The following is a 22393-nucleotide window of genomic DNA, read 5'->3' as shown; positions in this document are numbered from 1 at the left end:
GTGCAATTTAAGTCAAGGCCATTCTTGAAGCTCGTTGTTCATAGACACCATCAAGTATCACTCAAATATGGCGAATGGGGAGAAAAGATGTGGCATTTGGACACGATGACAGTAAGTTTGTTTGAAAGACTGTCGAGCACGCTTGTGGCGGCATCATGCTGAGGGTCTGGTTCAGTGCCAGTGATGCTGGCGCCACAAACCAAGAATTTAAACAGTGGAAACAGCTGGATCCAACATAATGAACATTTTAAATCTGATGAGTGGAGCCAGTTAGCGGCATAAATCCAGATCGAGATTCTGGAAAATCAAATTAATCGAATGAGCTTCACCAGTTTCTGATAGGAAGAAACTTAAATGTACAGCTGAAATTAAATGCCAGATTGTAATTGCAGATCAGGAAAAAAAAAGGTTTTCTGCTATGTTCCAAGGGACATTGAACTACATATTAATTTGGCTTTTTGACTAAATTACCCTCTTCTGTTTAGAGAAAATTCCCAACCCAATCCAAGTTTTTAAAATTTATTGAAATGATTCCACGGCAAAACACGAGTCCTCAAATGAATCATTAGAAGCCTGTAACATCCATGCTATTGAGTATGTACATTACTGGTCTGCACAGTGTCTAATGCATCGTCCAGTTGTTCAAACCAGGATAGGTGGTTCCACAAGGACTGTTCTCAAACTAGGTTCACCCAACAACATGTAAAGTAAAAGTTGGCAAAACAGAATCACCGTTCATAGATCTAAGATTGAATTGTAATAAAATTAGTAACATTTTAAAGTAAATCAAATATTTATTATAAAGTGAAAGATAGGAAACCTGCACTTGAACATGTTTGTATTCTGTGGCTTCAAGCTCAATGTCTGCCTATTGAACATTTCTATACAGAAACTTGTAAACAGATTTTGGGATGCTGTTGCCACTAAATACATCTTGTAATAATTATAACTGTAAGCTTTTCAGTGACACTGTTGATTATATATTATGTGTATATACTGTATATAGATATATATCTATATATAGGAATATCTTAAATATATATAGGAATATGTTGTTGCTTTTTTCTCACCTCTTTCTACAGGTGTAGAAGCAGTTTACTAGAGTGTCTCACTCTCTCTACCTTTCAACTTTATACTTCTATTATCCTTCCTCCTCCGCCTTTTTCTATATCCACACAGGAATCAGAAAGCCATAAACCTGTGCTTAAGCCATTTATCAGTCAAAAAGTCTCGATGATGATACAAATTAAGTTCTTTTAATGCAAATTAGCACTTCTTTTTTGATTTACATGTATAAACATAATCACATTCACCTGAGGCGATAAATTTACAGCACAACACCCAAAAATACAACACCGACTGTATGAAGTATATTTTTAAATGTATGCAAATACTTGCAGAGGTCATAATTAGTTGTCCATATAGTTGTGTGAGGTCGCCTGCTTTAAAGTCATTGTTAAATTCGCTTTAATTAACATTTGGGCACCAAAACACAAACCAGGTGGCTGGGGACAAGCTCCAACCACCCTGATAAATTATTCACACGCATCATTTGAACCAACTATGTAAGACACCTATGTCAAGTCACTGAATAAACAAATAAATACAAACTGTAATAAAAATATAAATCAATAAATTAATATTGAGAGACTGCTGAAAACCCCTAAACAAAACGCCCCACAGTTAAAAGTCTTTTGTAAAACATCCAAGGATGTAACAGAAATATGAAATTTATCGCCTTCTCTTCTCTGAAATTGATCTATTTAACGTAGCTATGGTAATTAAATCACAGCACATGCATGTTTTTCTTATCTGTATACTGAAGCGTCGACGTCAAACAGAGATTTTGGCACTCGAGTAAAAAGGAAAAGAAAAAAAAAAAAAAGGAAGCCAAGTTGTTCTGTTGAAAATGACAAGAGTCTGATATTTGGGCTCCAGAAACAGAGAGAAAAAATAACTTGATGGATTTTGCTTGTACAAAAATATGTTCAAAAATGAAACAAAACCAATAAAAATAACTCAAATACAACCACATGTTTATAAAAGTAAAAATATAAAAAGAAATACATGCAACCTTTTTCCTCCTTTTCTGTCCGATGAACATCACCTCCCACTGAATTCCCTCTCATTGTATTCTATGACAACAGTGATTCAGAGACTTATCACAGGACGTGTAGTTTAAGTGCAAAAACAGTCTGAAAACGTTGTGCTAGTCCCGATGGAAACTAGCTTATCTTCTGCAGCAGCTTGTCTTCTTTCAGTCTGAACGGGACGCTCACAGACATCTCTGCAATGAAGTGCTCACAGGCCGTCTTGGTCACCTGCTTACAGAAGCGAAGGTCGATCTGGCAGATGCTGCCGCAGCGCTTGAAATAGTTCAATGAATGATCCGTGACTCTGTTACAAACTAGAATATAGTGGGAGGAACGGAGAACGGTTATTAGTTTTGTGTTAATCAAGGGGGTCATGTTTTTTTCACATTTTGCATTTCAAAACTCTATAAATACCGGAGCACCTTATTGCTTTGTACAACAACAAGGAAAAAAAATACTGACAGATTTACAACTACGTGTATATAAAACTTTCAGAAAGTAGAGTAGGGAATGGAGGTTTTCCATACTTCATTTTCCAGGCACGTCAGAAAAGGAAGCTCATACAGTAATCCTATTTTCAGACAAACAACTTAGTGTACAGTTCTAGCTTAAAAATAAAAAACAACCGCTGACAAATGTTTGTAGAGACGCAACATTTCAGTCACCCAGGTTTCGGTTCCCTCTTTTCGGATCACATGAGGTCAAAAAAACGGAGAGAAATATGGGAAATATAGATTTCCCAACTTCCTTCATGTGAAGCGATAAAACACAGAACTCTTTCTCTGTGAGAAATCTTAACTATAATATTTTATAGCTATTCTAGCAGGGCTGAGCCTGAAGGTCTGATTACCCATCTTATTCTAAACATATTTGAGGTTCTGAGCCGTAACACCAGTATGGTATTCTATGAGAAAATTGTGTGTGCTAAAGTTTGTACAAGTGACAAGCATAAACTTACATGTCCCGCATTTTAGGATTATTTTTTTATTAAGTAAAAGAAAATAAGTTAACACGTTTCAGATTTTTTATGAAAAAGATATTTAGACTTTTTTTTTTCTAAATCAGATAAAACATTGTGTTATTTTAGTGTCGCACCTGAGTCCATTTAAAACAAACTGGTTTGGCTTCGTTTGTGTCGAGGTGAAAAACTGTTCTGAGACCGTTTGGAGGAGATGGTCCAGTTCCAAACAAACTCTACTGTAGAGCGGTTCTGTTATGGTGTGAATGGGATCCAGCAGCTTCCAGATATATTCTGAAAACTTGAGCCAAACGGCTTCCCGTAGCCAGGTTTGCGTTGAAGTAAGCAAGCTAATAAATAGCGGTGGAGTAACTTTTTCATAAAGCATAACGTTCTATGCAACTTTCAAGAAATCTCAAAATCATTTGGTATACTTTTTAGATTATTCTTCATAAAAATTATGTTGAGAAACAAAGTAAGGATATGATTAAATAATGTTTTTTTTTTACTAGTTAACACAGCATCTGCTTCGTGTTTTTGGACACATCTAACCAATCGTGATTACAGTTCACCTGGAGTTTTATGTGGAAAGAATTTGAGCCACTTGAAAAAGTTACAAGTGAACAAACGGATTCAGACCGAAGTAAACAAACTATAGATATGAAAACACCCTAAAATGCAGCTGTAACAATAAAAATTATGCAGTAATCTTCTATGTGGCTGTGCATCAAAATAAATTTCATTTCCGTTCAAGGCCTCCTGAACGTGCACATCAGTATTTATTGCCACCATTCTAGTGCAGGTCTCACCTGATAGGTTGATTTCAGTGAGTGAGTCTCTGGTTGTAGTTCCTGCTGCAGTGAGCAGGTTCACAGACTGGTCGTTGATGTGGTTGCAGTAACTCAGGTCTAGCCTGGACAGCAGAGGCATCTGCCGACTGATGAGACGCAAGGACGTGTCGGTGATGTCCAGCCCTGCCAGCCGCAGGTCCTCCACGTTCCGCAGCTTGCAGCGATTATCCAGCTGACCTGTTGGTACGGCACGCATTAGTTCACATCTAATGCTAGGAGGAGAATGGCAGTGAGAATTGTCATCAAGATACATTCAGGCATAGTAAAAGTACACCAACAATTTCCTATGACGTAAAGTGAAAACACTGAATGAAGTGAGTTAATATTAGCCAACATGCCAGTGATAGCCCATATGCAGGTAAGAGTATTTGAACTAATATTAACTTTTCAGCTAATTTGGTGTATGCTACAATAAGTCAATAAGCTAATGATACTCGTTATGCTAATGTTATAATTTTAGAAAAAAATTTACATGGTAGCTAATTTTTGTATAAAAGCTAAACCTAAAGTGAGTGGAGTGAGTTAATGTTAGTCAACATGCTAGTAATACTGTATATGCGATTGATAGCATTTTAGCCAATATTAGCATTCTGTCTGTCTAAAATATTATTGCATGGTTTCATTCATATTAAATTGAGTCCATTAGTACACTAATGGCCATGGTGATACCGTTTACGCTAACGTTAGCATTTTAGGAGAAAATAGCATGTTAGCTATTTTTGATATAAAAGCTAAACTTAACATAATGAATGGGGTGAGTTAATGTTAGTCAACATACTAGTGATAACCCATATGCGATTGATAGAATTTTAGCTGTAGCATGTTGCCCCACAATGCTGGATGGAGTATGTTAGTGTAGGTCAACATGCTGGTGATCTGGTGTTTTATGACTTTGTATTTTTGTGTTTTTATAATGCAAAGCACTTTGAACTGCATTGAAATGTGCTACACAAACAAACTTGATTGATATCCCTCATGCTAATGTTAGCACCTTAGCTAATTATTACTGACAATTTCCTTCCTAGTAGGTAGATCTGATATAATTTGCACTATTCTGTAAATTTCTGAGAATGTTCATTCTTCTTCACACTCGCCATAATGTGCTTATGATTTATGGTGCTCCAGATGAGAATAATCTGATTCCTTGTACCGTACCTGGTCTGTTGTCTGTGGGTGGTGAAAGGAGATCCCTCATCTGTGCGTCTTTGAGTCCCTCCACCCACTGGATATCCAGTGTGCGCAGCAGGGGGCAGCTGGACGTGCAGAGTGCAGAGACAGCAGCCCAGGAACAACCCGACAGCTTTAACACTCGCAGACCTGGAAGTTACAACCGTATTTTCCATCACTGATCCAAAAATGAAAAAACAAAGGACACCTTTATTTTCTACATCATATGTGCGTCTCATATCTAAGTACCTGGTAATCTATTAATGAGCCAGCTCAGCTGCTTTTTGGAAATGTTCGTCCAGCTGAGGTCCAAGGAGACCGGCTGCCTGCGGATTATCCCGCTGAGCATGAGCGGTGTGATGGAGGTGCAGCGGTTTAAATCGATGTTTGTCCAAAGTCTCTTGTCACAACACCTGGTCACAGGAAGAATAAAGGAATAAAAATCTGTGTGACACATCAGGTCCAAGCAGAGCACAGGTTCAGACATTCATACATCAACATCTGGAACATGTACAGTTATTACTGAACATTTAATTTGGCGATGCACTAATCAACAGGGGGCTATTATCATTTTATCTCCCCTATTTTGTACTTTTGCCTAAATCTTCAATAGATTTCTAATGTAAAAAGATTGGAAAATGTTTTAATATTTTCTTATTGTGCCTCTGCAATCATTTGTAGTTAGTCTTGCACTCCTTTCATTCTCTGATTCAAATTTACTACCTCTATCAAATAAAAGACAGCATTTTCATGTTCAGCTTGCTTGTATTTCATAACTGCAAAAACAAAAAAAGGAAAAAAGAAAGAAATCAGCTCGAGTTAGAGAAGTTTGTGCATTTACCATCGGTTCCACGTCTTGCAGATTCTCATGCAGACACACAACTCCTGGTGTGACAGATAGCCGAATATCTTCATCCAGACTTCGCGCTGGAGGATGTGTGCTTTCCCGTCTTTCAGGGGCAGTCTGTCGGGAGGCGGGCTGATCGGGGGCGGCCGGATTACGTGCCTTTCCATTTGGACGCACTTGGGAGGGGAGCGCGGCGGCACTGGCCGCGTGGTCGGGGTGCTCCGGTTGAAGCCCAGGGGAGTGATCTGACTTGGGTAAAAGTGGCGCAAATCCCAGGTGTTCCCGTTCATCTCTTTGGTCTTGAGGTGGGACCTCTGGTCGCCGAGTTCGTTACCGTTGCGGAACAGCTTCTTTGGCTCCTCGTTCTCTGTCTCTGGCTCCACCTTGAGCGGCTGCCTGTTCTCGTTGGCCAGGCAGTCCTCGGTCTTCTGGATTTCCTGGTTCAGTGCTTTGCTCAGTTCTCGGCTCAGCTCCCTGTTGGGCAGACGCCGTTTACGGCGAGCCTTCGGACGGGGCCCCCTTTCCTGCGTCTCGCTGCCCCCCTCGCTGCTGGGGCCGGCCTGCGGAGAGCTGCAGAGAGAGTGGTCGCTGTCTCCAAGTGGGGTTTTGATGGAAGAATTCAACGAGTCGTTTCTGGAGTCTCTGTAGTCACCTTCCTCTTCGGCCTCTCCGAAGCGGCTTTTCCTGTCCACGCCGCTGCGGAAAGGATGCTCCCTTCCGCCTTCCTCATCATCATCATCTTCCTCCTCCTTTTCCGTCTTGACTTGGGGTAGAAGTTTAGAAATGTACGAATCGTCTGACTTGTCCTGCAGAAGAGAGATTTAGCAACAGTTACTAAGAGTCATTTGGTGCCAAACTCTTAGAGCCTCAGGCCTGTCACAGTAATCTGTGAATTAATCTCATAAATTAAAATGAGCTTGATAATTCCCATTCTGATGATTTAATTCATAAGGGTAATTTTGTTCAGAGACTTTATAAACTATTTTTTATGTTATCGGTTGTGTGTGGTTTTTATTTACCGTTTTCATTTGTTTTGGGTTTTTTTTTATGGGGGATATTTAAAATGTCTTCCAGTTCCAGTGTAAAGTGCGCAAAGTCAATTTTATTTTGCAACAGATTATCAACTGAATTGAGATCTGAACTTTAACGGGGCCATTTAATATGATTAGGTTTTTGTCCAAGTCAATTCATTATGTAAAATCCATTCCAGTTGTAAGTTTTTACAGCCTCTAGCAGATATTGCACTAGGTCTGTCCTGCATTTACCTCCCACAGGCTGCAACCAGCCGTTCCCTTATGAACAGAAGAATCTCACATTATGATGTGTAGTTTTTTTGTTTTACAAGAGGGAATGTAAAGTTCTCATCTCACCAGATAACTTTCTTCCACATGTTTGCTTATGTCGCCTACATAGTTTGTGGCAAACTGCAGAAAAAAAAACAACAAACAAAACTTATGACTTTTCTTCTGCCAAGTCTCCATGAAATCCACATTTGGAATGTAATATTTGCCATGTTGACATTTTCCCCACCCGAGCTCTGGGATTGTTATTGCTTTATTACCCAAACCAACTTTAAAGCTCTCATGGCTCCTAAAGTAAAAGAGCCCATAAAATACAGCATTCAAGGAGTCATTTGCAGTTGTGATAATGCCGATTCTAATCCGCCGCCTTGTAGAAGTTAAATGTATCTGAACAGTTTTGCAAGGAACTGCAAGTCACTGGCAGTTATACCGACCTTCTTCCTCACATTGAGGTCCTCTTCGTCATCATCATCGAAAAGCTTCCTCTTCTTCCTCAGTTTGTCCTCGGGTCTGGGCCTCGGCAGGCCGCTGGGGGACAGCAGCGGCGGCTGCCGATGGAGAGCCTCCTCGGTTCTGTATCTTGGCGTCTCGTCTCTGTCCGGCTTCCTCTTCGTCGCAGAGGAAAGGTCCCCCTCCTCCTTCGCGGGTTTCTGTTCCCTCAGCAAAGAGCCGGGGAGGTTGGAGGCGTACTTGAACCCGGGGCCCCTTTTTTGCTTCAATACCAAAGGGGACAAAAACAGTGGAGACGACTTTATACCTTTAGCCTATCATGACTAGAAAACCCTGTTCGATATTTAACTAGCAGAGCTTAAGGTTTAAGAAACACTTCTGGTTGTCTGGGGTTTCCTGCCTCTGTCCGATACAGTCGTTATGTGAAGGACTTTTCATAAACTGCAGAATTAACAGGAAGTGGCCAGCAGATTATCATATATAAAAAAGATATATTGAAACCATCTAAAAGAGGAAGCGACTCTTCTCTTTATCGTTAAGGTAACTTCACAAAACGTTATCAAAACTTTGCAAGATTAAGACTCGGTGCGCAGCCTTCGGCTCGTGCATGATTGTACTCACTTTTCCACTTTTTCCTGCGTGGTTGCATTTGGGACATTCCCAGCAGTTAGGCAGTTCATCATTCACCACACCTGAGGCGTCACTCACCTGACAGGAGAATGGAGAGAGAAAGAAAGAAAAATAAAAAAGGGAGTAGGATTTCAACCACAACAAGCCTAAACAGAGTCCAACAAGTAGTGAGTTTGTGGGAAGCGAAAGTGACTGTTGCGATGTGCACTCGTCAGGCCGGTCAGCGCTGTTCAACCTGAATTATTATTATGTATATAAACATTAAGCAAAAAAACAACATGTCAGTTGATCATCTGTGCAAACCTGAATCAAAAAAAGTTGATTGCTTTCATTTTTCTTTTTACAAAAAAGTATTGAACTGATTTTTGTAAAATGTAAATTCATGTACCGTCATTCTCCAACATAAAAGGAAAAATAAGTGACATGTAGCCAAAAGATGTGCATCAGTCCTAACCAGCTTCTTGGCCACAGCATGATGCTGCCACCACCATCTGCCTTGCAGATATAACAAGATAAAGTGACATGCTGTTCTTTTTACCACATATATTTCCTATGCGTCATCTCCTTAGAGCAGGCGTCTGCAACGACTCCCAACAACTCTGCCTTAAAATGATAAAGAATAAACTAAAGTTTTAAATATAAATTTAACAAATACTAGTTTAAATAGTTTTTTTTGTCATAAAATTAGCTAATTTCACAACAGAATGACACTGAAAGTACCAGTGATATATTCTTTTCAATTTTGACATTAAGTTGGAAATTATGTTCATCCCACAGAAGATGGAAATGTATCCATCTTCCTTTCTGCTAAACTTTTCTTTATTTTAAAACCTATAAACCATTATGAAGTGGGGCTCTTTAAAAATAACAAACTTCCTGCAGTAGATATTTATTAACAATTTTAAGCTGTCTTTTTCTTTTTTTAAAAGGTTATGCAAAATTTGTGACTCTAAGCAAGTCTTATTTAGCTGTACTGAAGGTAACCTTTATAATTGCAAAGGTTGCTCCTTTACAATCCCCCCTGCCCAGGAATTTTAATTTCTATTGCAACTAATCATCTTGCAGCAGCAGAAGCGGTGGTCCGCCCAGATCGCCACGCCATCAACATGTATTGGCTGCATGAAGAGGAAGTGGCTTTTTCAGCTGCACTGTGCAAGTGAACAAGGTATTTTTATGAGAGCTATTTTTCCTCAACTGTGTCTGTTTAATAAAATGAAAACACTGCTGACATTCTGGTTCTGTGTCGTCGGCTTAAGTAGCAGCACGGCCTTAAAAAGCAGCTCTGATCACGTCCGGACCAGCAGCGACATGTTTCTGACTCGACAAGCAGAGTTTTTGTTCTTTGGCAGTCGACTACCAAACAATTACAGGTTTAGTGTTTTCCTCGCAGCTTAAAGGCTGAAAGTCAAACTAAAATGAAATAGAGTCAGGCTTTAGCCACTATAACCTCATAACCACATGAGTAAAAGCAGCGGGTTTCATCAACAAAAAACTATTTCCGCATCAAATTAACTCCAGATTCCAGTGTAAAGGGGCTGAGTCATGTCGTAATGACGTGGCCTTCCCGGGACGCTGCTCCAACAAAATTGAGTCACCATGGGAACCGTCTGTCTGAGGTACCTTGCGTACCTTGAGGCAGTTGGGGTGGACGATCTCGTTGCAGATGGAGCACTCCATTAGCATGAAGTTGAACTTTTCCTCTTCGTCCTCCAGCGTGTCCTCCTTCCCCGCCTCTTTACACACCACACACACGGCCGTGTGGGGCAGGACGGGCTGCGGGGAGCGTGGCAAATGAGAGCAGCAGAATTTAAAGGCGCTCAAATGGCAATTACTCAATCGCTTCATTCTGTATTTTAACTAGCTTGGGAATGACTAGCTCATTCGCTGACTCACCGCGATGCACTGCCTCATGATGCAGGACTGCTTCATGCGCCCCGGCCCCCCAAACTTCTTCATGTCCTTGCAGAAGTGGCACTCTCCGCATTCTGTGCGGAGACACGCCTCGCACTTTCGGCAGCGCGTTCTCCTGCGCCTGGCTCCCGACGCGCTCCGGTTGGACGGCAGCTTGACGGCCGACGTTGACCCCATCTTTGGCTTCGGACGGTTGACTGCTCGCTGCTGGAAGACAAAGACGGCTCAAATGGTTAATCGAAAACCAATTAAACTACAGGCCCAAGAGCTGATTTTTTTATATGGAGAGGTTTACAGAAATTCTCTTGGTAAAATGCCGAGTCAGCATACTTTATTGGGAGTCGCTGATGCTGAACACACATGTGATTTATTGCAGTTTTCAGTCTGTAAACGTGTCAAACAACAGCATGTTCTTTGATGCATTTTTAAATAAAGTTTTCACATAGGAACACATGTCAGTTATCTTTTTTTTATTTTAAAACCCCTTGGATTTAAATTTCAAACTTAAACATCACAAAAACTATTTAAATAGGAACTGAAATATAACATTAGATAAAAAGAATGTTTTATTTGCAACTCGGCAGCTCCCAGGGTACAGTTCTTTGTTGTAGCGCAAAATATCCGAATTCCTCTGCAAAAACTACAACAAATATAACAGATGAACTCTACTGACACCACGACCAAAACGCAGTGAATGCATGTACGGGTTTAAGCATTAACTAACTGCAGTTTAAGATCCTGCAGAAACCGTATACCTGCATAAGGGGGAAGTTTTTTTTTGTTTTTTTTTAAATCTGCAAGGAAAAGTGGGAAAGCATGTCAGAAGGAAGTCACTCAGTTGAAAAATCCTGATATCTCCACCATGCATTTCTCTACAGAACACAAGCAGGCCACACAAATGATGCCTCATCTGGTCCAATTGAATTTAAACATATAAAGTAGAGCTGTAGCAGGAAGGCATACAAAACAGTAAAACTAACATCCACATCTTTACAGTAGAAAAGCTGCAGCAATGTTTATTAAATTAATCTTGAATATCAACCTCTTTTTAAAATAAAAATAAATCTTCCTCGTTTCCATGGCATTACTATAAAATACAACAAAAAGAAGAAGCCATCTCAGCTCCTTTCATCTTCGCAGGAGACGTTACCTTGGCAACAGTTCGCCTTGCTGGTGGCAAATGTTTAAATAGGGGAGCGTGACAGATGGATAAAAATAAACTCGCTGGAGGTGGTTATGATTTCCTTTGAGGCTGTGAACATCTTTCTGATTTATTCTTATAGCATTACTTTTAACAGGTGCACAGCCCCCACACTGCTGACTTACTACTGCTGCTAGCTCCTTAAATTGTTACACGTTAGCAAACAACAGGAGGTAAATTTTGTTTCCGCTTGCATCCAGAGGACGGGTATAACAGGTAACATGCGTCGGGAGGTCAACAGGACAATCTGGGTTAATGACAACAATGACTACAGCTTTACTGAAGAGGAAAGGTGAAACTTGTCCTGATTACTCCAACTGAAAACATCCAAAGTAAATCATTACATGACTAATCTCCTCTCCCTAATCCTTCAGATAACAGATTCCAGGGTTTCTTCACATTCTTCCCCCCACAAGACTGATTTCCAGACTTTTCCTAGACTATTTTCTAGTGCTTTGTGCCATTTTGAAGAGAACACAATAAGGCGTCAAACACAAAAGTTCACGATGAGCTTATTTCTAAAGGAACTAGGGGGAAAAAGGAAAGAAAGAAGAACGACAGAAACAGAAGCTTGGAGGAATGCACAGATATAACATTTTGCCTATAAAGAAGGAACCAAGTCTGCAATCACATTTTTTCCAAATTGTACACTTTCCAGACTGTTTTCCCTCCCCGCCGCCCCGATAGCTCGCCCTAACGACTGCTAACAAATTATTTTGACAAAAAACACACTCCCGCAGACGCATCCAGCTCCTGTAAAAAAAAAATTATAATAATAATAATAAAAAAATGTGGGAGGGAACCAGTGAAGGATGAGCAGCTGCTCCAGGGATGGCTGTGACTGTCAACATCACTCACAACTGTTTCAGCCGAAGTCCCCTCATCCCTCGCCTGACCTCTGCGATGACCAATGCTTGCCACTTTCAAACGAGGAGTGTCGTTTCACTCCAGAGCATTTCAAATCATTATGCAGCAGCCTGCTTGTTTTGACCTCTGATCAAACCAAAATACCTCAAAGGAAGCAAGTATGCAAGTCATGTATCAAACGATAGGCTAGCAGTAGATAGTGGAAATCAGTAGTGAAAGCAGGCGTAAGAACAAACTGCTTATAAAAGTCCGAAGGTACAAAGACCCACTGCTAGACGGAAAGTTTGGTACAGAAAGATGGAGTATGAAAGGGTAAAATGCCCGTTTTTAGGCGTCACATCTTTGAGAAAAATAAATTACAAGTTTGGACCACCACAATAAAGTTAGTTTTTGATGATCTGCAGCAGAGGAAGTGGCCGTAAGCAATGAAACGAGAGGTTTTAGTTTTCACAAGAGGTGAATAATGTGATTTATTTTCCTTTTTTTCATTTTATTTCCTCTGAAGTCTATGTAGTCTGATATTTAAATATTTGTAGATTTAAAGTCAACTTCCTGCTTGTGCAGACAAAGTCAATAAAGTGGATTCTGAGAGTAATTTGTGCAATTCTCCCATTAAAAGAGACTGCCAGGATGAAACACCTCATATAAATAACACATCTGGCTGCTTGGACCGACTCTTTACATGTTTCCTGTCCACACCTGAAATGGATCCAAGTGATCGAGATGCTAAAGCTTCATTATAGAGGTGGGGGCCATCTTGATGACAAAATAGAAACTGAAGAGAGTAAATAGCAATTAATACCATTGCAATTTTGCAGTTTTCTAAAATCCCAAAAACTGGGATTACAGTTTTCGGGAGGATAAATTGAAACAAATGCGAGTATTTAAAAAAAAAAGGGATTATATTCTTGAATGGTCCACTTTACCTCGAAGATCCGCTTTAAATAAAACGAAACTGTACCGCAGTGAAAGTTGTGACAAACAAAAACCCTGAACACATTAGCTGAAGATGGCCCCTAGAGCCATTACTGCATCAGCTGATTCGTGCTGACTGTTACTCTGCAGTAATATGACAGGAATTTGGGATTGGCTGCAGAGGCCTGTGAACAAAAAAAAAAAAAAAAAATACAACTTACTATGCCAAGCACAGTCGTCTGACTCAGCCTCAGCTCGGATTTTGTAGGAGAAAGTCACAAGGCTCATCATCTGCTGAGGTCCTCATAACAACAAGTGCTGCTGTCGACAACCACGTGTCACGGTGGAAAGAAGTGAAAACATCATCTTTGATGTTGTACTGATAATGGAACCGTGTTGTGGGTACAAATATTGTGCAACCACATTGATGTGGATCTTGCATCAGCACTTTTAAGCGTTCCTCATGAACTCAAGCACTCCGTCTTTAATTTGCCACAAAACGAGTAAGATGTTAAGATCTGCGCAACCGGACAGTATTTTTTTTTTCTTCCTTGTTTGTTTGTTTTTTTATTTGGGGTGGTGGGATTATGGGTAGCCCTAGTTTGAGAAGCAGAGGTCCAGCAAGCACCAGAAGTAAAGCCACTTCATTGTTCCCTCTCCCCATCCCCCTCCCCGGTCCCTGCCTCAACAACATTTCGCCAAAAGCCTTCTTAAAGGCGCAGAGTGGCAGGACAAGTTTTGGAAGAGTGAGGAAATGAATCAAAAGAAAGAAAGCATTTTTTTCCAACGTGGCAGGTCGGTGTTCGGGGAGCAATAAGCGCTTCACTCCGGGTTTAGATTTAAAACATGTTGAAGCCGAGCTGGTGGCTGGTGGAGGCTTCTGCTAACAGGAAATTATCCAAATCATGACCGGACCGAAGCTGCGCCGCATTAATGGCCAGCTCAAAATGGGTCAGTTGTAGCTAACATCAAAGGAGCAGAGTATGCGGTGTGTCCCGGACAGCCAGTGTATAACAGCTAATAAACATCTTTATATGGGTACATAATACTTAGCTAAATGTCCATTATTACAGGTGAGTGATATTTATGAACACCTTTTTCTAACACCTTTGGCTGAACCTGACTCACACAAACACAGAAGAGCGGGGTTATCGTTAACCTTAAGCAACCACACACACACACTAAAAAAAAACGCCTTTCTTCCTCACATTTCGTTAAACTTCCCACGGACTAAAATAGTCAATATAACGAAGAGTAGCGGTAAGTACCTGCTCGGACTCTGACTCATATTCTTCATCGTCTCCGCTCATTGACAAGGCCATGACTCTCCTCTCTCATCGTTTGTGAACAGCAGAAGGAAACCAACATGGCTGAACGAGCTTACAGCTCAGCTCGTCCCCCCTCCCACACAGCAACACGGCCCAGCAGCTGCCAGCTAGGTTCACCGCGCTGCCTTCAGGCACCACAGGAAATATCAGCTTCCTGTTCATTTAAAGAGATATCTCTGAATTTTTGAAGCAATATTCTTGTAAAAGTCTATAAAAAGGTAAAATATTACCTACAATATAATAATAATTACAGTAATGTAATCATATTATTTTTTACTTTTACTATAGGATATACCGAATAAGTGAACTTGGGATTCATAATTCCATAATGGTTTATCAATAGGACTCAATTTTTATTTTTTTTTTTGTGGCACGCTTCTGTTGATAAATACAGTGGTTCAAGTTCATTTACCTCTTTATGTATTCAATGTTACATGCACATTGGTTACATCTTTCATGATCACATTTGATATATACCTAAGTGTACGCTAAAGCTTCAATGAAGTGGTGGGATCATTTTGATGATGGAAAAGATAAAGAATGGATTAATCACAATCAACTGCAATATTAAACGATAATGTTATAATTATGCATTTTCCGAATATATAAGGGTAGATGGGAAAAACAAGGTGATGGGTATATTTGAATAGCCCAATTTACCCTGGTGCTTCTCTTCAAATAAAAATAAAAATGTAACGACTAGAAAAGTTGTGATTAGAAAAAACACTGAAAATATTTGCTAAAGATACTGTTAATGCAAGCATTTTTGTAGGGGAGTCTTCCTTTTAATATAAAGCCAGATTGAGGTTACTGCTGCCAACCTTTTAAAAGATTTGTATATAAAAAAATTCATTCTATCCCTTTAAACAGACAGTGCAGCAAAAAAATAAATAAATTAAGGATGGAAAGAGACAAAAATGGAAACCAACACATCGCAAATTGTAAATGTAAATTTATGTAAAGAAATCTACAATATTTACCAAACTGATTAATGTCTTTATAGTTATGAACGACACATACTGCGTAAAGTGAATGCACCACAGTTTTAGCAGGAAGTGAAGATAGTCAGATACAAGATAACTCTCTCTTGTAAATTTCCGTCTTTGTTTATTTTATTTACTTAACACGTTAACCTTTACCAATGTAGAGGAAGACTTGTAACTAGACATGCAAACTGAATATTTAAACATCTTTTGTAAACATTGCCCCGATCTTTATTTAACTGTATTCTTTTCTTAAACTAAGTAATTACTTTTTATCTCTTAGACTATCTAACTATTTAACAAATGTTTCACAGTAACATTTATATATCTCAGAGAAATTCAGTTTTTTGTGTATATGGAATGTAATGGAAAATAAACAGATTTTATTAGATTTCGTGGGTAAAACCAGTAACAAATACATATTTAAACATTAGTTCAAACATAAATGCAATCAACAATAATGGGTTACAATAATGTTTAATTTGAGTACAGCACCAGTACGCCTATGTAGGTAACAGTGGCTCTCTCAGCATTTATCTATCTTACATAAGTACAATGGTGACTGACAATTGTGCAGTTCAATTGTGAAATGTTGGTGAAATGCTTTTCTTTGGCACCATCTAGTGTCTCTGATATTGTTTCTCCTTCTCCGTCTTCACAAATAATCATTGATGAGCACAACTGTTCATGCACTTAGATGCACAGTTAATGCATCTAAGTGCAAATGCTGCACAGAATTAGATGTGCATTTAATATTAATACGTCTGTTCTTACCATTTGTACCAACATAAAGTAAAAATCATTTGTGTGGGGTAATAGGTAGCATTCTAAAACACGTTTCATGTCATAGATTAACAATGTAAATCATAAATCTAGGTCTGTTTGACGTGACATCATCACACAATTCCTGTAGATTTGTCAGCTATGAAACTAAGATTCGTTTATCTCCTTCTCCACCACATGCGGAGGTGCTTTACTGAACTTAAACGTGGCGACTGTGGAGCCCATTGCAGTACAGCCTTCTTACTCATTGTTACTGTCAACAAATCAGTTTGAGACCGTTTGAGCTTTGTGACATGGTGCGTTAAAACAGATGGAACAAGCCATCAGAAGATGACTACACTGTGGTCGTATAGAGATGGACACAGCCAGTGGCAATACTCAGAATGCGGAGTTTAAACAACGCTCAGATTGTAGCAAAGGGTCCAGAATGTGCCAAGAATAAATCTATTGTAGTATTTTACCACCACCATCAGCAGCAGCCTAAGCCAATGATCGAAGACAGAAATTAGGATTGATGTGCTTTCCTGTTGCTTATATTTTTGACCCCCTCCATTTGAATGTAGTTAGCTGAAACTGAAACAGAGACTCGTCAGACCAAAAAATTGCCTAATTTTTGTAAGTGTTCAGGAAATGTAGGATGAGTTTGCTGGTATTTTACATAAACTGGTTACAAGAAATAATTATTCGAGCTACTGTTGCCTTTATGTCATATCCAACCAGTCCATCTGACCTCTGGAATGGGCATCCATATGGATATGCTCAATGGATATTTCAGACCATAAGTCAAATAAATGGCTATATCTGAAATTCCCATGAGATCAGCAGTTTCCAAAGTACTCAGACAAGCGTGCCTCAGTCACCAACAATGATCCCATATAATTAAGCTCACCTAAATCGTCTTTATTCTCCATTATAATGCTCTATTTGAAGGCAGAAAGTAAAATATCTACATGAATTGAGTCGCTGTCATGCCATTGCCTGCAATTGAATGGGTCTACTTACTAAAGTGGAGCGTAGAATCGCACAATAACATTTATATTTACCCAGTTATACATTTTTAGAGTTGAACCGGCCTCTCGTTGGTCTCTCTGTGGAAAAAGACAGTTTGTTTTTAATTCACCTTATAGCAATAATGCAGAGGTTTACTTCAACTAAATCTCAAGGTGACCAAGTTGTGTGCACCATAAAGACCGACTGCACACGCAGAAGATTAGCTTAAATCAACTAAAGAATGAACGAAAACGAAAAAAGAAAGGGCATCAAAGAGAGCAATGATGTCAAACAATTTATTTTTCAGAGGGAAGGGGAAGCGGAGGGGGCAGACCTGACAGTTGCAGCGGCTGCGAGCAGCATTGAATTGTGGGTATCTTGAGTTTCCTCCTCATAGACTTCCACAGTCAGCTGTTGCGGAGAAGTTTTTGACAGATTTTCAGAGCTGCCCTATAGGAGTCTTATTTTTAGCACCCGGCCGGGGCCGAAGCTCCTACGTCGACTCCAAGCGTGTTGTCTGGGAGCATATTTCCGCGTCGTCAGGAAAACTTTTCGGTCTATCCTGGAACAGCTGTCAGAATGAGCCTGAACGAGCACTCCATGCAGGCGCTGTCCTGGAGAAAGTTGTACTTGAGCCGAGCTAAGCTCAAAGCCACCAGCCGCACTTCGGCTCTGCTGTCGGGTTTCGCAATGGTGAGTAAGTGAGGTTTAAGTTTTCACACATATAATGCGCAGCTTCACAGGCCGTGGGCACCAACACCCGGAGAGTTTTTTTGCGTGTGACGCAGATTATTGTTTTCAGCTACGATCCCTCCTTTATAATGGCCAACAGGCGAGCGCCAAAAGTATTCGCTCCTCTCTCAGCTTTTCCGACTTCAGTCAAGCTGCAACCTCAACAATTAGTGTAACTGATTGGGTTTTAATTCTACGCTCCAACATAAAGTCGTGCACAAGTATAAATGCGATTAAAAACACTGAAAATGATTATGTGCATATGTATTCATATTCAGCTACCCCTAAATAAAATCCTGTGGTGCCTGCATTCAGATTCAGCTGCTCTGTGAAGGTATAATAGGTTTGTTAAGGGGGGGGGGAACAAACTATCATCATGAACAGCAGATTGGTCAAAGTTCTGGATCAGTTTAAAGCAGAAGTGGTTAGTAATGTCTCGAACTTTGAACTTTCTGTGGAGCAATTAATGCTCAATTTATTTAAAAATTAAACAGTACATCTCAGAAGAAAAAGTTACAAGACGAGGACGTCCATTTGAACTGACAGGCTGGTCGAAGACATCATTGATTAGAGAAGCAGCCAGAACGCTTGTGGAAACTCTGGAGTAGTTGCGGACATTCACAGCTCGGGTGGAGAGTTCAGTGCAGTTTTATATAACAAAAGTTTACAAGAGAGGTAATCTCATGTTACTTTACAGGAAAAAGAGAACTAATGATACAAACACTGAACTTTTTCACTTGCGTACAGAGTACTGCAGGAAAAAAATAAAAATAATTCAGATCACCCCGAACAGTACAGCAGCAAGAGACCTGCAGCTGTAATTGCTGTGAAGGACTCTGGTTTCAGGACTAAAAGCATAAACACTGACACTTTTCAGACTTTTGTTTTAAAATTTTTTTTTTATAAAAGACCCAGTTGAAATGTGGCAAAATGTAAAATACTCCAAGGGTATAAATACTTTTTTCAAGGTACCGTAAATATTTGCTCACTTCGTTGCCAGCGTGCCAAATATAGCCGAAGTGGAAAGAAAATGCTTTGAAGAAAAGGTGTTAGCTGAACTGAAGTGTCATGAAGGAAAAGTAACACACCATGTCTATTTACTGAGACCGTGTTGCATCCTGAAGTACAAAAACATTTAATAGATACAGAAAACTATTTTTAGTGCATATATGAGAGATGCAAAAGTTTTTTTTTTATATGTTTGGTTTCATTATACCCACAAACATTGTGTTCTATTTGATTTGTTGTGATAGATTGACACAAAGTAACATATACTTACGAAGGATAATGAGAAACATTTTATTTCATTACTTTTTACAAGTAAAGATCCCAAAGTATGATTCAGTCATCTGGGGTGAAGGCTTTTTTCTGCACTTGAGTTTGGTGACCTTTCCCAGTTTTAAATCTTTGGCAGCCTGCAAGGATAACAGGTTATGGGTAATGAATAGAGGCATGAACTTATTGTGATCAAGAATTAATAGATTAATTGTTAATGCATTTATTTGAGGAAATAAAATTTTTGATGCATGTCTAAAGCAAAGAAAGGGACTCTAGTGGGAGGAAAAATAATGTGTCCATCATTAGAACTGAGTTGACAGTACAGACCATGAAACTGATTCCATTTATACGAATCAAAGTTTAACATCAAATATCCACAGTTATAAAATGAATTAGAAAAACATTGATGAAATAATATTATTCTAAGAAAAGAAGCAATCGTTTCTCTCATGTCACCAGAATAATTATCTCGCAATTTCAAAATGACAGAACTAAATAAAAGAAAAATCTTTACTGGTTGTTGTTGTTGTTGTTGTTGCTTAAACACTTCTCGATGTTTTCTCCCAGGTTGCCATGGTGGAGGTACAGCTGGAGCCCACTCACACGTATCCTCCCGGACTGCTGATCGCCTTCAGCGCCTGCACCACGGTTCTGGTCGCCGTGCATTTGTTCGCCCTCATGATCAGCACCTGCATCCTCCCGAACCTGGAGGCCGTCAGCAACGTTCACAACCTCAACTCCGTCAACGAGTCCCCCCACGAGCGCATGCACCGCCACATAGAGCTGGCCTGGGCCTTCTCCACGGTCATCGGCACCCTCCTGTTCCTGACTGAGGTCATGCTCCTTTGCTGGGTGAAGTTCCTGCCGCTCAAAAAGGAAACCAACACCACCATCAGCTCCGGCGAGGCGGCAGCCATCGCGTCCACCTGCATAATGGTGCCGTTCGGACTTGTCTTCATCGTCTTCGCTGTCCACTTCTACCGCACGCTAGTCAGCCACAAAACGGACCGGCAGATCCGAGAGCTGGACCAGGTCATTCAGCTCCAGAAACAGCTGAATCACGGGGCCGAGAACGACGAGCTGAAGGCAGCCGGACATTTCCCGTAACTGTAACCTATCGACTTCATGCAGACTTCCCTTATAAAAAGGCTTTTTTTTTTTTTTAATGTTGATATTTCTTCTGATGAGTCACAGCATGCATTTCACAGCTCAATCCTTTTCTACGTATTGGATGTCTACAAAATTTGATTTACTTTTATATGCAGGGAATTAAACCATTTTTAGTTGCCGACATCCTGACAAGATAAAAACGCGTGATTTGTGAGATAAAATTTCAAAAGCACTGAGATGCTGGGGTGGTTTACACATTTTATTTGCTATAATATAAAGATCTGTATTTTACTCTAGCAGCCATTTGTTAATCTGTAAGCAACTGGATGTGTCACTTTGAGTACCTTCTTGTTGATGAGGGAAATGACAAAGTCAGCTGAAGAGGGCAAGTGTGGGTAATTGTGCACAACATGCTTTATTTTAAATAGATTTGAAAATGCCACATGTTCTAAGATGAAAACTGGGATAAGTTGAATCAATATTTCTCTCAAATTCAGTATTTTAGGCTGTGTGGAGTCTGCACTATCTAATGTATACCTCTGTCAAAGTGCTGTTTTCTTCTCAGACATGCTACAGGTTGCTGCATGTCAATAGTGCAGCATTCAGTTTTTCCCACCTTGTTTTCTTGTTAGTTAATGAGTGAAATGATTGCATTGCATTTGTTTTTTGTTATTTTCAATACGACTAAATCGCTGAATGTTTTATTACCGAACCTGTTGAACTAAAGAACCGTTTTCAGGGTTCATCTCTGGGATTTACGTTTAGCTTTTTTCAAAAATTACCAAAGATCATTTTTGGGGAAAGACATTCAGCAGTATTTGAGAAAAAAAACCAAACAAAATATATAGAAATGTTGTATTTGCAGTTCAGGGCATTGTATAATAAAGATGCCTTTCCTGGACCATAGTGATTAGTCCATGAAAGTAGGTAACCTTTGACCTGCCAATCAATTCTGCATGCACTGCATTGATCAAGGATAAATTGACTGATGCATTTTTGACAATAAACTTTAAATAAGTTAAATATCACAACAACTGTTAAACTGTTAATTAAGAACACCCTTTTTTTCTCCATGTTTTCATTTCCATACTGTCCTGTTTGTTTGTTTTAATCAAATACACTGTAAATCAAGAAGTGGTGACTGACTTTAGAGAAAGTGTTCTTGAACAACTTTTGCGGAGCATCATATTGTTTAAATTGTTATTTGCAAATTTGTGTGTTTTGTACATTTTGTGCAGTAGTTTACAAGCTGAAGCATGGTTACGGATTGTTTATGTTGCGGAAGGTGGCCTGTGTTTTTTTCGTGTCCACAACAATGAACGCTTCGACGTGGCTGAGGCTGCAGTTGTCTCTCCGTAGCAAAGCTGCATGAGACGCTGTCTTTACAAAGTTTATTTGTCTGTGCACTTTGAGTTCTAATGGTGATGCCACACTTTGTTGGAATATGGTTACACTTTTCTGTTGATATCAAGGTTGTGTTATTTTATAGGGTCATTTGCGTATGTATTGCTGACAACCTGCTCATAGGTTGTACAGAGCTTTGTAATTGTCCTGCTTGTCATTTTCAGTATTTAAATGTTTTAATTTTCACTTTTGTCATTTAGTCAAACACCAAAAACTCACAGGAATGCATCAGCGCCTTACCAAATGTCTGGTTGCGAGGTAATTACTCACAGAATTAATCAGAAAGCAATCTTCCGTGACACTTTTCCTTTCTGTGCTTATTTATTAAATCGATTGTATGCCTACTGTGTGTTTTGAAAGCACGGCTTGAAGGTACGGTTCATTAAATGCTCTGTTTCCAGTTTCGCTTCCGTGTGTTTCTAGTCATGTTACCTTTGGATCAGTTTGGGAATAAAATATATTTATTTATGCATCCCTGACATTCTCATTGGCATGTCTAAAAATGCAGAGGGAAACAATGCAACACTTTAGAGAGCAGCTGAAGTTGGGTCACAGTAGAATCAATCACACAGGAAACGTGGGGACATCGTGGTT

General features: G+C 39.7%; 2 protein-coding genes across 5 annotated transcripts; one reads left to right on the top strand and one right to left on the bottom strand.

The window, feature by feature from the left end:
* Positions 1-1234: 1234 nt before the first annotated feature.
* Positions 1235-14612, bottom strand: kdm2ba (lysine (K)-specific demethylase 2Ba). Of its 4 annotated transcripts, none has more exons than XM_032578239.1 (11): positions 14460-14612; positions 10191-10415; positions 9927-10070; positions 8289-8375; positions 7652-7939; positions 7287-7340; positions 5911-6722; positions 5319-5482; positions 5058-5219; positions 3861-4079; positions 1235-2407 (listed from the first exon to the last, which is right to left on the bottom strand). In XM_032578239.1, exons 1-11 carry the CDS (start codon positions 14511-14513, stop codon positions 2226-2228), a joined length of 2391 nt encoding a protein of 796 aa, XP_032434130.1. In that variant the 5' UTR covers positions 14514-14612; the 3' UTR covers positions 1235-2225. The 4 variants fall into 4 exon arrangements, with proteins under 4 accessions (XP_032434130.1, XP_032434131.1, XP_032434133.1 ...); XM_032578240.1 differs by having other exon boundaries at positions 7652-7930; XM_032578242.1 differs by lacking the exon at positions 14460-14612 and adding an exon at positions 13413-13606.
* A 3018-nt stretch (positions 14613-17630) lies between these two features.
* On the top strand, positions 17631-22203 carry LOC116729592 (calcium release-activated calcium channel protein 1-like). Its single transcript, XM_032578243.1, has 2 exons — positions 17631-17968; positions 19853-22203. The coding sequence occupies exons 1-2, from the start codon at positions 17855-17857 to the stop codon at positions 20390-20392; spliced, it is 654 nt and encodes a 217-aa protein (XP_032434134.1). The 5' UTR covers positions 17631-17854; the 3' UTR covers positions 20393-22203.
* Positions 22204-22393: the final 190 nt, after the last annotated feature.

The sequence above is a fragment of the Xiphophorus hellerii genome, chromosome 12, assembly GCF_003331165.1.
Source record: "Xiphophorus hellerii strain 12219 chromosome 12, Xiphophorus_hellerii-4.1, whole genome shotgun sequence".
NCBI classification, from domain to species: Eukaryota; Metazoa; Chordata; class Actinopteri; order Cyprinodontiformes; family Poeciliidae; genus Xiphophorus; species Xiphophorus hellerii.
This window is presented reverse-complemented; position numbering and strand designations above follow the sequence as displayed.

Bases quoted from the DNA above. Each gene is read 5' to 3' on its own strand.
- kdm2ba (XM_032578239.1), bottom strand. From the start codon at position 14,513: ATGGCCTTGTCAATGAGCGGAGACGATGAAGAATATGAGTCAGAGTCC. The intron at 8,376-9,926 runs GTACGCAAGGTA...TTCTCCTGTCAG, and splicing joins TCCACCCCAACTGCCTCAAG to GTGAGTGACGCCTCAGGTGT. The intron at 5,220-5,318 runs GTACTTAGATAT...TGTAACTTCCAG, and splicing joins GCTCATTAATAGATTACCAG to GTCTGCGAGTGTTAAAGCTG.
- LOC116729592 (XM_032578243.1), top strand. From the start codon at position 17,855: ATGAGCCTGAACGAGCACTCCATGCAGGCGCTGTCCTGGAGAAAGTTG. The intron at 17,969-19,852 runs GTGAGTAAGTGA...GTTTTCTCCCAG, and splicing joins TGCTGTCGGGTTTCGCAATG to GTTGCCATGGTGGAGGTACA.